The following is a 15,021-nucleotide window of genomic DNA, read 5'->3' on the forward strand; positions in this document are numbered from 1 at the left end:
TAATTAATGGCTATGTATGTTCCTGGAGTTATTTTTAAAAACTCTTTCTACAATTAAAACCCACACTAACTTTTGCAACCACTTAAATTCCATAACTATCATTTCACAAGAGTTGCAACATAGAAACTCCATAATTAGATTTTAAAAATGGTTTAGTGGGAAAAGGGGAAAGAACGGGATGATGGTTAAAACCTGAAATGTGACACTAAGTTTTACAAGGATGAATTCATATGATTCTTAGCTATGCTCTAAGATTTACTCATAATCAATGAAAATACTCTCTCATTCATAGAAATAAATTCTCCTTTGCATTTGCTTATACAATGTGGGGCTTGAAAAACTTGCATTTATCTTATTGCAAAATTTATTTTACAATTAATTTTATTTTTATAATTCTTCCTGAATTATAAAAGGTCAATTTTTACATTTTTAATTTGAAAAAAGATCAAGTATAACTCAGCCATAAAAAAAGATAAAATACTGTCATTTGCAAAAACATGGATGGACTTTGAGCATTAAGTGAAACAGGTCAAATGGAAAAGGACAAGAACCATGTGATTTCCCCCATTTGTGGGATCTAAATTAAAAAGCAATAAATGAGCAAACAAACAAACTCATAGACACAGTCAACAATATGGTGGGTTACCATAGGCAACAAATGAACAAAAAAACCTCATAGACACAGTCAATAATATGGTGGTCACAGAGAGGAAGATGGCTGGGCAGAGGATGAAGAGGGTAAGGAGGGTCAAGCTTGTGGTGGCGGAAGGAAACTAAGACTTTTTAGGCAGGGAGCACACAAAGGAATGTACAAATGATGGCATTATAAAGCTGCACACCTGAAACTTATATATGATTATTAACAATGCTACCACCTTGAAATTTAATTATAATCAAGTACATATCTTCTTCTTTTTAAAAATTACATATTAATTTATTGGATAGATAAATACATGCATATAATTCAGATCGGTAAAATTATTCACTATATATTAACACACAAACTAGAAGAGATATGTAATTTTTTTTGCTTCAAATTAGCTTAAATACCTAGACTCCAAACTCTGAAAGCAATAACAACACTAAAAAAATAACTAAATGATATTCATGTCAACATACTTAATTAAGGGCTGCAAGAAGGCTATCATGTCTGTATCTTTTCTATTCTTTTCATTAGTGCTACAAATAAAAATTAGGGCTAAAAGAAAAAAAAATAAGAGCATGAAAACCAGTCACCACGAGAAGTGTGGTCTGTATATACCATTTTCCTTCTGACTACTTGGGCTCCACTATGCTAAAGAAATAAAAGGAGAAGAGTCTCCAAGTGGCAAAAACTACAGAAAAACTGAGGCAACAAGGGGAAAAATTAAGGCAAGTGAATAGAGTCCACAGAGGGAAGATTAAACTGGACTAAGAATCAAGCAAGTAGAAATTTAAAGAAACATCCTTCTCATAAGTAATCTACCACCACCAGAATGAGCTTTCAAAAGCAGTGTCTCAAACAGGCAATTAAAAAAGCTGCAAAAAAACCCCAAAACGCTAACTACAAAAATCAAGGAACATTAATTTCTCCTAAGAAACTAAAGGGAAGAGATAAAAAGAATCCTCCCATCTCCAGGAAGTTCTCCAATGAAGGGAGTAAGTACACTGAGTGAATTGCCACACAGAGCATACAGATAAATGATATGAGCAATGCAATTAGGTATTAAAACTCAGAAAAGTAAATAAATTGAAAACTAGGTATAATGAAGGCCCCACCTTACCACTAATTGAAACCTGTTCTTGGCTCAAAGCCAGATTTTCAAGGGGGTTCCCATTGAGTTCTATCTGTCCTGCATCCCACTTCAGCTCAAGGAGCCATGTTTTTTCACTCTCACTTCACTTTCTCCTCTTCTTCCTACTGTTCACATGGGACTCTCGTGGAACAAGACTTTATGTTCAAACGACCGTGTCCTTAACACCGAGTTCCAGGAGACTTACTTGCGGATTTCTAATTCGGAGGGACACACAGGGTAGGTTAAAAAAGGAATTTACATCTCCCACATCTTATTTCTGTCCTCTGACAACTGCTGCTACAGCATAAATTTTGAGGTTGACATCATCATGAATTCTTCATCCCTTCATGTTACAGAATGTCAAAATGCCTCTTTAAGAATTCAACATGAGAGAGAAAGGGAGAGAGAGCGTGTGCATGCGTGCAAGCATAGCCTATCTCATTTCTAATGAGGACAATACGGTACTTACTTTGGGATAATCCAATTCAAAGAATGTTTCCAAGTTGTTGATGAGGTTGGGATCCACTCCTTTCAGTGGTTTCAGAAGAGACACACCTGGGAGCTTGCTATACGGCTGTTTGTCCGTTGCCTTCTTGTTGAGGTGCAATCGCCTAAAGGCAAAGGTTGTATGCATTATTTTTGGAGACTACCTAAGTGCCCAATCTATATAGTATGCACCAAGTTGTAAAGAATTATTAAATTTTAAGTTAAATTATTTTTTAATGGGCATTCTCCTATAAGGATATCTGAAAATGAAGGCAAGTAGAACCAGGGAAGCTTCCAGTTTAGGAAAACCAGAACTAAGCGGAAGGAACAGTCCAATGAAGGCCAGAACTGAAGACCACTGTCTACTGCTGTACTCTCAGTGCTGAGACCTATGCCAGGCACAGACATTCAATAAATACATGGCAAAAAAACAAGTTAGCCCACACATTAACTGCTCTTCCTCCCACACTGCCATCAAACTGGCCAAAGAACTATAAAATAGTGGGGGAATTAACATCCCTACCTACACCACAAAAATACGAAGGGTAACCAGAAAAAATTAGGAAAATTTGTATAACCAACAGTCCAGATAACACAACTGAAGGAAGCAGTAAGCCGCCCCATGGATCAAGCAAGACAATGGTATGATGAGCTGAACTCCCAATATTCACAAGCTCCAAATGGCAGAGATGGACCAGGGGGAAGCTGAAATAAGAAAAAAAAATCTCAGTGATGAGAACAATGTGTATTTGTGACACTGGAAAATACACCAGTGCCACCCATTCACAAAGGAGTTGGTCAAGGCTCTCAGTGCTGGTCCATCCCAAAGGTGTTGCTGCACTGGGCTCCTCAGAAGGGAAGTCAGGCCAAGCTGCCACAATAAAGAAATGAGATGCCACTCAGCAGAGTGGTGAGATGTCTAAAGGAAGTCACCACAGGCTGCCTCCTCCTTCCTTCTTATAAGAAAGTCTCCAAGCTCTCCACAGAGGCTAGAACAATCACGGGGCCACCTGCAAGCTGCTTCAGCCACACATTCTTTCACATTTTAGTATCTCTGAACTCAATGACATCTTACAGTTGCTGGTATGCTAACTTAGTAGCTTGAAAACCAACCAATGAGACCTTTTAGACGATCAAGAAAACACCGGCATGAATGCATCTTAGGTTTGATGAAATGCACTATTCATCCACGAATAACTTCTGGAAGTATGCCAGTACTATCACCCAGAGCCGCCAGCCACAGACAGAGATGTACCCTAGTAAACGCCTAATGTTTCAGGTACGGTCAGACAAACAAGCATCTTTACAGAAAGAAAACAGGTTACCACCAATGGAAAAAACTTTAGACCAACAAGAAATTTAAAAGACGGTGTATCAATTTCATATCCATGACGCCAAACGCCAATAATGGAGCATCGCCTACAGGAGGGCTGCTCAGTGAGGGCTCATCCACGGTGTTTTTGACTGGTCTGTGATGAGAAGAAATAGAGAGAAAGCACCTAGAAACTTTTGTAGCAATTTGACAATGCCAGGCAATCCAAGCACGTAATCAATAATTAATTTTTATTGTATCAGTCCATGACAGATTGAAAAATTTTAAAGAACTGATCCGTTACCACTGGTAGGTTGGAAAATGCTGATCTACAGAGTTGATCGAGAGGACTGGACAGAGGTTACTCTATGATCTAAAATTCATTTAGCCACAAAAATGAGCACTATTCCATTTCTAACAAAATAGTAGACTAGATGTCTAGAGAAACTCACCCCATACAGAACATCTAGATTGCTGGGGGAGGGAAGTTTTATTATATACTTAATTCACTGTATACTTAAAATATAGTGTTTATTAATATATTTAATAAACTGGTCATATAGACACCATTTGGCTCAAATCACAAAAAAATATTAAGAAATTCATGTCCCCATCTGCCTTATTCCTATCACCACCTCCCCAGTATTATTAGTGTCTTGTTTAGCCTTCAGAGATTTTAATACATATACATGCCCAAACATACATATATACACAAATCCTTATATAATATTTATACTTTTCTCCCCCCTTTTTATATACAAGTACACTAAAAGCATTTTATTAAATACAGGACTGGACTGTTAGGAAAAGAAGGGATAGCCTCCAGGACAGAAAGGAAAACCCTCTAAGTCAATGTATGCTGCCACTGTTGCTTGCCCCATGGCCATCTGTTGGTGCCTGATGACCTAGAGATGGTGACAAACTTGAGACAAGAATCACAGAAAATCTGTTCAGGGAACGCTGTGTAAATATGGCATCACTGCGAGGCAAAGTAAAAAACGGGGAAGCTTGCCTGTCCTGGACTCAGTCTTGAGTGAAGAGGAATAAAAGGAAAAAGTCTCTCTGGAGAACACCTAACCACATGGCTTTGGAACCCAGGAGGCAAACTACCTGTGCTGCTGGAACAAAACCCAAGAGATGGAATGAGAGAGACCATCGTATGTGACCGCGAAGAGATGAGAAGAACGACGATATCTAGAAGTAAAAATTACAATCACTGACATTTGAAACTCAATAGACAGGTGAAAAGAAGATTGCCAATTTAAAAGAGATCTGGCCTCTAGATTTGAAGACACATCCAGAACGCAGCCTAGGGAGCATGAGATGTAAAGACAACGAAATCATCAAAGAGTCTGAGAATTTTCATCCCTTGGTCCCACTGTATGATTACTAAGTGCTGACAAACTGTATCAAAACATGCACGTGCGGTGAAGACCAATTACAGGGAAACCTCGCCCACTGACTGACATGTTTTAGTATAAAACCACGGATAACTGAAACAGTGCTAAACAGTCAAGTGCTGATCCTATTTCTCCCTTCTTCCCCATCTTCATTAAGACAGTTTACTTTAAATCCTAATACAGATATATCTCCTATCCCTTGAAGAGCCTTTCACATCGAGCACGACGTATTTTATCGAAGACGCATTCTGACTCACCATCAACAAGGAAGCCCTCTCCAGGCTCACGGGGAAGCGAACTGTTGACAGCACCATATGCCCGGTAGCGCAAAAGTGGCCGCAGTGGTGCTGTCCGGCAGGTGGGCCCGTTCAATGAGTGGCTCTGACAGGGCCCTTCAAGGCTCCCTGCTTTTGCAGCCAGCTCTGATATAAGCATTTCAGGTCATGGTTTCTGCATCGCCTGAACAGTGTGAGCCTGAGCTTTCCACACCCACACGTGACACAGGATTTCTTGTGGATGCCCGTTCCTATCCTCCGCCTGGACCGGTGTGCTTGCTTTCTTCTAGGATCCTGGGTACTTTCTCAGTTTCACGTTCTATACTGGGAATCCAGGTCTACCTTCTTATCATGCATGTGGCTTAAGGCCCTGACCTTTTCGGGGTGGAGAAGTACTTTTAATGGATGTACAACATACACAACGTCACATAAACTATACAGCTTGATGAATTTCTTCAAAGTAAAACATCCATGTAACCAGTACCCAGATCAAGAAACAGAGTATGACTAGAACCCCAGAAGTCGCTGCATGTCCCTTTCTGCTTATTCCACTGAGGGGTAACCACTGTCTTGAATTCTAACACCATAGACTAATTTTGCTGGTTTTAAAATTTAATCTAAACACAACCCCATAGGATATGCTTGTTTATGAGATTCATCTTTGTGGTTACATTCACTCTCATTTCAGCACAGTATTCCTTGTATTAATATAACCACATTGTACTTATCTACTTCTGTTGACGGACATTTGGGTTCTCTCCAGGGTTCGGCCATTATGAACAGCCTGCAGTCTTGTCTCTGCATAAATCCTCATGTAAGTATCAAAACCCTGGCCTCCCCGCTCCCACCACCCAGAACTTCAACTTTTGGACAAGGTGAAGAAACAGGGACAGTTCATTCTCACACCTGAAACAGTTTTTTAAAAAAATCAGACCAAATATAGAAAGCGGTGGTTTTTAAGATACTGGCAATCAGGTAAAAAGGGACAGTGATTCCTAAGGCTCGGAAAGCAAAGGAGGGGAGCCCTCCAGTACCCCAGCACCCTGCTGTGAGATCTTGTTCAGGTTGCGGCCAGGGAAGGGAAACCCAAGCAGGACCCAGCAGACACCCCTCGAATGAAGAGATGGAATTGAAAGTCCGGGAATACACCAATGTCTAGCAGCTGGCGAAGTTAAATGCACAATGTCTGACATCTAATAAAAAATTACCAAGCATGCAAAGATCAGGAAAACATAGCTAATAATAAACAGAAAAATCAATAATTGGAAACCAACCCTCAGAACTCTCACTGGGATTAAAATGAGCAGACAAGTCCAACTCACTGCTTTGCGTTCTCTCTTCATTTCTGGGACCTGGAGATTTTCCTTTCTTATTTTCAGGCTGTGTGCGTGCGTGCGTGCGTGCGTGCGTGCGTGTAACCATTACAGCAATTCATGTGTTTAGACTAGAAGTGGTTATCACAAGTGCACAGGCCACTTCGTGTGCAGAAGCACTTCTGTACAAGCTTCTAGAAATGCCATGTAAAATGGACTCTAAAGGACCTAGGTTTCGACTCCTTTGAGAGTGCACAGAAGGAAGCATCTGACTTTTCCTAGGAGGTGGTCATTTAAGACTTCCATCCCCCAACTGTGGTCCACCGACCAGCAGCAGACATCGCCTGGAAGCTTGCTGGAAATTCAGACTCTCGGGCCCTACCCACAGAACGACTGAAACAGAACCTGCATTTTTCAAGATCTCCAGGGGGGTTCAGAGGTCTGTTCAAGCTTGAGAGGCACTGCTTTAAGACTCACCTCTGCTACGTAAAGTCTTCCTTGGTTTCACTGACAAGGCCTGTAGCTCATCCCATAGGCAAAAATAATCATGAAAGACCACCAGAAAAGGACAAGGATCATTTCTGTATTTACAGAAGTTAAGAGAATAAAGTAGAGGCAGGGGAGTTAGAAGGTGAGGGAAAATACAGGGTCCAGCAGAAGTAAGGCCTGATTGAGGGTGGTTGGTAGGGTAATAAAATGCATGCGGTAATTTGTAGTTTTAGTTTGAACATTTCACCTAAAATGTCATATGGTGTGCTTGAGTGTGATATTGTTATATCACAGAATTACATGCTTATGATTTTGTAATGAAAGATTTTGTCACTAAAAAGGGGCAATATCTGTGCCAGATGCTGTATATAAAGGTCCAAAGGAAACATATAGGTGCATAAACTAAAGAATTAGCAGGAAGTGGCAAAGGAAATAAAAAAGAAAGTAAGAATTCGGAATTCATGGGGCTTGGCCCGTGGACAATGAGGGCGTGGAGAATGAGGAGGGCACATGGATGAGTCCCAGATTTGGGTTCAGGAAACTAGCGGCGGCCTCATCACCTGGGCCCAACAAGAGACGGGAGACGGTGATGAGCATTATTCCTAACACACCCAGGTATAACACTGCCATGAGCAGGTAGCCACAAATTGATGTCACTAATACTACAGAACTAGCAATGCATGAAGCAGATGAGGAGTGAGTGAGTGAGTGACACAGAAAAGTAGAAAAATAATCACAAAGAAAGTCAAGTCACAAAAGGGTTTATTTGGCTAGTAATTTTGTCTTTGAAAGGATTCCAGAAAGAACAACACTTGAACATCAAGACAAGAGTGAAATGTCCACTAGCCCCCTGTGCACTTGGTGAGCTCAGAGCACTCTGAGCAGGGGTAGATATAAAAACGCTTTAAAGAGCACATGAATGGGAGGTGAGATGAGCTAACAGTGAACAGACACTGGTTTCTTTTGAAACCTGAGGGCGAGGAAAAGGGCCAAAAAACTAGATGGGGAAGGGGTTTTCAGTTTAATCTTTAATTCACTTTTTAATACTTGAGTATACATGGTAAGGGAAAGGAGCTAGTCAACGTGTAAAGAAACATAATAAAAAATAATTAATGACATGTTAGGATCCACAGTGTGAAGTAGGACTTACAGTAAGCTGACGAGCATGAGGGTAGGATGATGAAGGCCAGAAGAGGTTCTGCCAGCAACGGGTGACAGCGCTAAATATGGAAACAAAGCACTGCCAGATCGCACTGTGGGCTTGCTGAGATCTGAGACCATGAATGTGCAGTAGTACTAATCTGTAGGGCTGTGATCAGCCTCTGTGGGATTCTGAAAGTGAAAGAGCTATAAATCAGGCTCAAGTCAAGGGGGCAGGCTGGTAGGAGGTGGGGCAACATAATGAAGTGTTGAATTGTGTGTTCTGGGCGAGATGGAGAATTAACTGAAGCCAAGAGGTGGAGGCCACGACCCTGGAGAAATAGCCCAGGGCAGTTGTTCTCAACCTTGACAGCACAAAGGAAATCACTTGGGATTTTAAAAAATTTGTATGATGCCCAGACCAATTAAATCACAGTCCCCAGGGTTGAGACCCAGGCAGCAGTGACCCCCCAGTGACCTAGGAGGACTAGGACTGGAGAGGACTGCGGTGGAAACTCGAAAAGATCAGCAGTTATGGGATGCATTGAAAAGCAGAAGCCTGTGAAGAACAAACAATACAAGCGGTATGAGCAGGGAGAAGGGTGTACAGGGGAAAGAGCAGGGGCTCTCTCCTTAGTAATCTAAATGTTGCCAATAATCAGAAACTTCAGGTTCACAGCAACTCTAGAAACTCCCATTCAGATACCCTGTCCCTATGGATTACTTCCAGGATTATTTTTAGGTTGTCACTGGCAGTATATGAGGTTTGTCCAGAAGGTATCCAGACGTGTAATATGAAAAATGGAGACATTTATTGAAGAAGATAGAAGATACAAGAAACACTGTACATAGGACAATGATGCCTCAGTTCCCTTCAAAGTAGGCAACTTGGGACCACACACAGTTCTCCCAGCCGCCATCAGCTGCCCCATCGTATTTTTCTAATCTCATCGATGGTCTGAAATCTCTTCCCTTTAGTTTCAGGAAAAGCCCAAAGTTGCAGGGCACTAAATCTAGGCTGTTAGGGAGGCTGAGTCGCCTGGGTGATCTGATGTTTCACAAAAAAACTCTTGCACGAGACAGGACACATGAGCTGGCGTGTTGCTGTGATGAAGCTGCCAATCGCCAGTTGTAGCTGCAGCCTTCTGAATCATCCAGATAGTTTCCATGGAGGAATGTTCAAGCTTCGTGCAAAATTTGATACAGATTTGTTATTCTACTTGCTCAGTCATTTTGAATGCGATAGCCACACAGTACATATGCTCACTCAATGGTATCTACCACCCCCACTGACTTGTACAGTGAAGGTGTCATTGTTCAGGCAGGCACATTCCAGTCCACTCTCCTTGGCTGCCAGGTTATATCAGTGTCCCACAAACCGTTCTCGGTATATGGTCAGTGGCTGGACTTTTTCCAGACGGCCCTCGGGTTCCATGAGAGCCTAGGCTGGAGGCAGACTGCCTGGATTTCTATAGCAGCCTCACAGCTGTGTTACCCTTGGGCAAGCTGCTTCTTTACCTCAGTTTTTTTGTTTGTTCTTTAGTGTGGATAACAGTACCTACCTCATAAAAAAAAAGTTGTAAGAAATAGATGAGTTCAGTTACCAAGTAAACATTTAATAATAGCTATTATTGGTAATTTTTAAAAACCCTGCTCGTTTTAGGGACATTTTCAACCAAATGTAACTTCTCTGAAGTACCATAGTTCTGATAAGAGATTGAAAGATGTTGAACATTGATGAGACTTACACCAAAATGAAAGAACTAGAAATTCATATATTTAAAGATTTATATATTCTTATATATTAGGCTATTATGTTGGTTTAAAAAAACATACCGATAAAACCAACTCTTTTGTGTTAGGAAAGATTACAGGGGGAAGGGAACCACCAATAGCCCCAAATCATGGTTAAAAAAAAGAAAAAGTTAATACGTGGCATAAGACACATTTGATGCAAAGTTCCGATTACATCCACTATTTAGGATAAAATTATATTCAGAGTTAAAATTGCACCTAATATTCAGGAACCAATTTAAAGTTCTATAGGCATCATCCAAAATGTAAAAACAATGCACGTATGAGAGTGAAGGACATAAATATCATAAATTACTATCCACCAACGACCTGTTACTCTTTTTTTTTTTTTTTTAACTGAGGTCTCCTTTTAAACTATGAGGTGGATTCTCAGTTGGGCACAGGCCACAGTCCTGGCTCTTCTTAATTCCTCTGCCTTCAGGACCACAACAATCCCCCTTCACTTGGCTCTGTTAGAGGGAGAGGTTGTCACCCTGCCAAGAGCTGAGAAGCAAAGGTAATATAACTCCCATAGGTACAATGTATAAGGTACAGGTACTTCGTACAGAGTAACAGGTACAATGTACAAAGTAATTACTGATGTTTTGGAGGCTACCAGGAGAGACTCTGTGCTGTGTTGTTGACCATGAAATCACCACACCTACCCAGCACAAAGCCCCAGAGCAAAGATTACAAGGCGGCCTTCTTACCTGGCGCCCAAGGGAGCGCCCCACCCCATAACCTGGAAAGCTCTCAATCCGTGGCAGCACGCGTGCCAGGCGCTTCCACCAGCAGAAACATAATTTGGGATTTTAATAATATTCTTAGTTCTCTTGAAACAGACTCTCTCTGCCTAACATGTACCTCCGCTTGTTTTCACAAGTTTGATTTGGTTACATTTTCAGGAACACATTGGGTATAAAAGAACAGACCTCCTCTACGGCTAGTCAACTGTTTTAATTTGTTTCATTTTGAAAGAATAAAATGATCCTGAAATGTAAGTGAGCAGTTTTCAGGAGCTGGAACCACTGTTAAAAAAAAAAAAAAAAATGCCATTTATGTAATGAAGACGCATCTCCCTCAAGGACCAGGAGGGAGAGGTAGGTGCTCACCGCCAGCTGCTGCAGAGCGGTCTGTCCCTGTCAGCAGCAGGACAAGGACAGGAGTGCGGGGACCATCGGGGTGCCATCTCAGAGTAACTTCAGTCCGAAAGGTCATGAGGGATGAATCACAGACAAAAGAGAGAGGCCTTCAGGGTCCCGTTCTTTACTGTGAGCTAGAAGGGCAGCGACTCAGGGAGCACGTCACAGAAATACGCAGGGGTGGGTCCTGCTGGACTTTCTAGAGGCTCTACCTTGTGAACCTAACTGCCCCTGTGCGTAAGGGTGTGCACCTTTTGAACTGATGGGATGCTTTTATTTCCCCTAGTTGAGCTTTATTTCCTAACATCTCAGTCTCTTCAAGTGTTACTGTCTTTTTTCACCGGTTTAGCTTCTTGTTATTCCCTTCTACTCTTTTAGCACACCTCCCCACTCACTCCTTCACTCACTCAATAGTTTGTTTAATAGTCTGGACCATTTTCCAGTGCTTTCCTTTACAGTTTTGCATTCTAATAGAAGTTTTGAGCAGGAGGGAAGCCTGGTAGCCAGGAAAACCCTTGGGGAGAGTGGTGACAGAGCGCCACCCCTCCCACCGGGGAGGCTCAGACGCCTGGCTCCAGCTGCGAAGAATACAAATTCCTTGAGGGCAAAGTCCACCTGGCTTTACAGCCCTAGATTGTGCTGTGCGATTCAGTTGAACCAACTGATCTGACTCTGGGAATTTATCTCTGCTGTATGCCACCAAGCTTGTTAATATTTCATAGAAAATTGGATTGACTGCTCTATCAGCAGGTTCCCAACTTCACAGAGTCGTGCCAACAATTTCCAATGATTAAAGGTTTCTGTTGTTCCTTATGATTGTGCCTCGGAAGGCTGTTCCTGTGTGCTTTTCATCGGTATGTGTCATGACTAATGTGACTTCCACACAGCACTTAATCTTTTCCAAAAGTGGCACTGAATGCGCAGGGGTTTCATCAGCAACACAAAGCACACCTTCCGGTGCGACCTGAATTCTGCACATACAAGAAAGAGTCCCTGCTGAACACAAAGTAACGAATGGTGAGTTCACTCTATATGAAAACATAAACTACTTCCACCAGATAATAGATTTATACACTCCAGGATACAAAAGATTCCATTGTCATAAAAAACAAACAGGAGATCTTTATTAATTATTAATTTTGCCCTTGTCCCCGACTCAAATCCTCCCCAACTCAGGAAACCTTTGGTGACAACAGTTAGCTCTAGTGTATGGAAAATAGAGCATGGTATTTTGCTAACTGCAACTAAATAAGAAAGGCACCCGGCAGAAGGTGTGGTCTCAGCAGGTCCTGCCCAGAAACACAGAAGACCCTCAACCATACTGTAACGGGGTGCGAAGCAGGGGTCCCCAGTACATAGAAGAAATTCCCCACAGCCCGTGGTTGAGGGAAGGGGGAGTGGATAGTATGGTGGTTAGGATACTTTTCATAACAATGGCAAGTTGATAGCTGTGTCCTTCCTGTGGACTGCGGCCCACCCAGGGCCAAAGGACTACGAGACTTTCAGAGCCTACAGTGCCTCTTGATGTAGCTGTGGGTGTTTATATGATGCCTGCATGAGAGACAGGGAGGCAGAGGCCCCTATGTCACTGGGAACTCTTGTCCTGACTAAAGATGGCAGCTCAAAGAAGGTAAAAGATACGGGGGAACTGGTAAAAGTAGCACATTGTAGGAGGGGCCGGATATGAGGTCACATAGGAAGTTCCAGGCCAGCATTTAAAATAAGGGCAGCTGAGAGAGAAGGGGGTAGGCAGCCACGTGGTCTGAAAAGGGATTTGACCCTGAGGTCTGAGCGAGGAGGCAGCCAGCCGCTATGCAGTTTGCAGTCAGGATTTGGCCACGAGGGCTGGTGTGTAAGGCAGAAGCAGTGTCTGCCGGGAGTCAGGACTCTGCCATGCTGCCCGGTGCAGGGAGGGAAACGCAGCCGCGCAGGCTGTGGTGCAGAAGCAGCAGCCACGCGGGCCGAGGAAAGGGTGTAAGGAGAGCGCTGACAGAGCTCTGCGGGGACCTGCCTCGCCACCGGGATTCATGGGAGATACTTGAGCTCAACTGTGACCAGGAATGCTGAGACTGTAGACTTCAGCGTCTCTGGGCGTCGTATGGAGAAGCCACTCTCTTCGCACGTGTACCTCCCTGGGCTCCACCATGATCCAGTGTAACACGGCACATGCTTCCCTGAACTACTCCATGGAGGCGGAGGACAATGCACCCCAGATCCTGAAGGAGAGAGCGGCTGCGAGAGGATGGCGATTCCGACACCTGTGAGCGTGCCTTCCAGAGGAGATGGAGAACCGTTTGCACGGCCGGCTTAAGGACAAAAAAGGATATGGGGAACTTCTGGGCATGTGTCTGGCTTACAGCCTGGCAAGGGAAGTGCTGGGTCTCTTGGGAGAACAGGACTCTGAGCAGGAATGCCGCAGCCCGCCGCAGCCCCCCGCAGCCCCCTGCGGCTGCATTCCTCTAAATAAAAGCCTGTTTCCCTCAACATTAATTGCTGTGTCATGCATCAAGGCGACATGTGGATGGGCCCCGGTGCGCTCAGTTACAACACCATAAACTCAAAGTCTCCTCTTCAAATCCAAAGGAAACCAGTGGGACTGTCCCGATCCTCTTCTACACAGCTCCCCAAAACCAGGCTTTCAAAGCTGATGGCAATGTTTCAACTCAGCTATTTTGTATATAAAGTATATTTCTGTGGATGGTAGAAAAGTGGGAGGCGCTTGTTCTGATTTGCATGCCAACTAATAGGATAACACCGGGCTCGCATTCCCCGAAGGACAGAGCTAAATGTAAAGATTATAGACAGCAAGACAGGCTCCGCCTTTGGAAAACTTTGGGGGGAAATTCAGATCTGTAGGTAAACATGTTATCAAAAGTGCCCTGTTTCTATTTACCTGACAACTAACTAGATATAGTGAGATTGAGATAAAGATTCCCTCTGGTCCAACAAAGTTCATTCAAGTCCATGGCCACTGAAAGCATCCCAAATTCTGACCACCTACCTCAAATCACAATGGTCAAACAACATGGAATTAATGAATGAGTGGAAAATCCATCACTACTACTAGAAAAAACTCAGCGATCATTCATTCAACAAGCAATAACTGAGTTCCAGGTGACCCTGGAGATACAACAGTGAATGAGACACTATCACTACCCTCAGAAGCTTACAATCTAACTGGGAGAAGAGACGACTGAACACACACTTACAATTTAGATGGGTCCACTCAAGGTACTATGGAAGGACGGAGAGGGGGCGCCTAACCCAGGAAGGAGCTGAAATCTAAAATCGCTTGAATGAGGACTTAAACAAAAAGGAAGGGGGTGGGGGCGAAGTAAAGAGCAAAAGAAAGAAAGGGAATTCTAGAGAAAGTATATTGCACGTTTAGGGGAATGCTGGGAATTCAATGTTGCTGAAGATACAGCTACAGCGGATGGCTCTGCTCCTAAAGAACTATACATGCCTTATTAAGGAATGAATTTTAACCTGAAGGCAGTGGGAACCAGGGCAAATTTGAAGTTGAAAGTTGAAAGGGAATAAGGCTGTAGGTAGAGGTGACCAATAAGAAGAGATACAGTATCTTGCCATGCGCACCCACGTTTTTGGCCCAGGGAAAAAATCTTTCGTTTTAAATCATTAATTCAATTACTTATTTCTTTACATAGTTAGATACTTGTTTTTGTATTATAAAGAAATTTTAGCATTTCTTTTTGAACATATTATGGTACAAGAAATTTTATGTAGCAAATAATTACAAAACATAAGGACAGATACAAGGTATTTCCAGTGCCACTCATGTATAATGCACATCCTTATTTTCCCCCTCAAAAACCTGGGCAATGCCCTGGCTCAGTGGATTGAGTGCGAGCCTGGGAACCAAAGGGCTGCCAGTTCG

At 42.8% G+C, this 15,021-nt stretch overlaps 1 protein-coding gene across 2 annotated transcripts in view; it reads right to left on the minus strand.

Moving 5' to 3' along the window:
* Positions 1-15,021, minus strand: part of UGCG (UDP-glucose ceramide glucosyltransferase) — a 33,307-nt gene that overhangs the window by 11,817 nt on the left and 6,469 nt on the right. For both annotated transcript variants that reach the window (XM_054584523.1, XM_054584522.1), the window contains exon 2: positions 2,245-2,386. In XM_054584523.1, coding sequence (XP_054440498.1) covers positions 2,245-2,386 — 142 coding nt within the window. The remainder of the gene's footprint in view (positions 1-2,244; positions 2,387-15,021) is intronic.

The sequence above is a fragment of the Pteronotus mesoamericanus genome, unplaced genomic scaffold (genome assembly GCF_021234165.1).
Source record: "Pteronotus mesoamericanus isolate MK-2021 breed Mesoamerican mustached bat unplaced genomic scaffold, CSHL_Meso_final contig_78, whole genome shotgun sequence".
NCBI classification, from domain to species: Eukaryota; Metazoa; Chordata; class Mammalia; order Chiroptera; family Mormoopidae; genus Pteronotus; species Pteronotus mesoamericanus.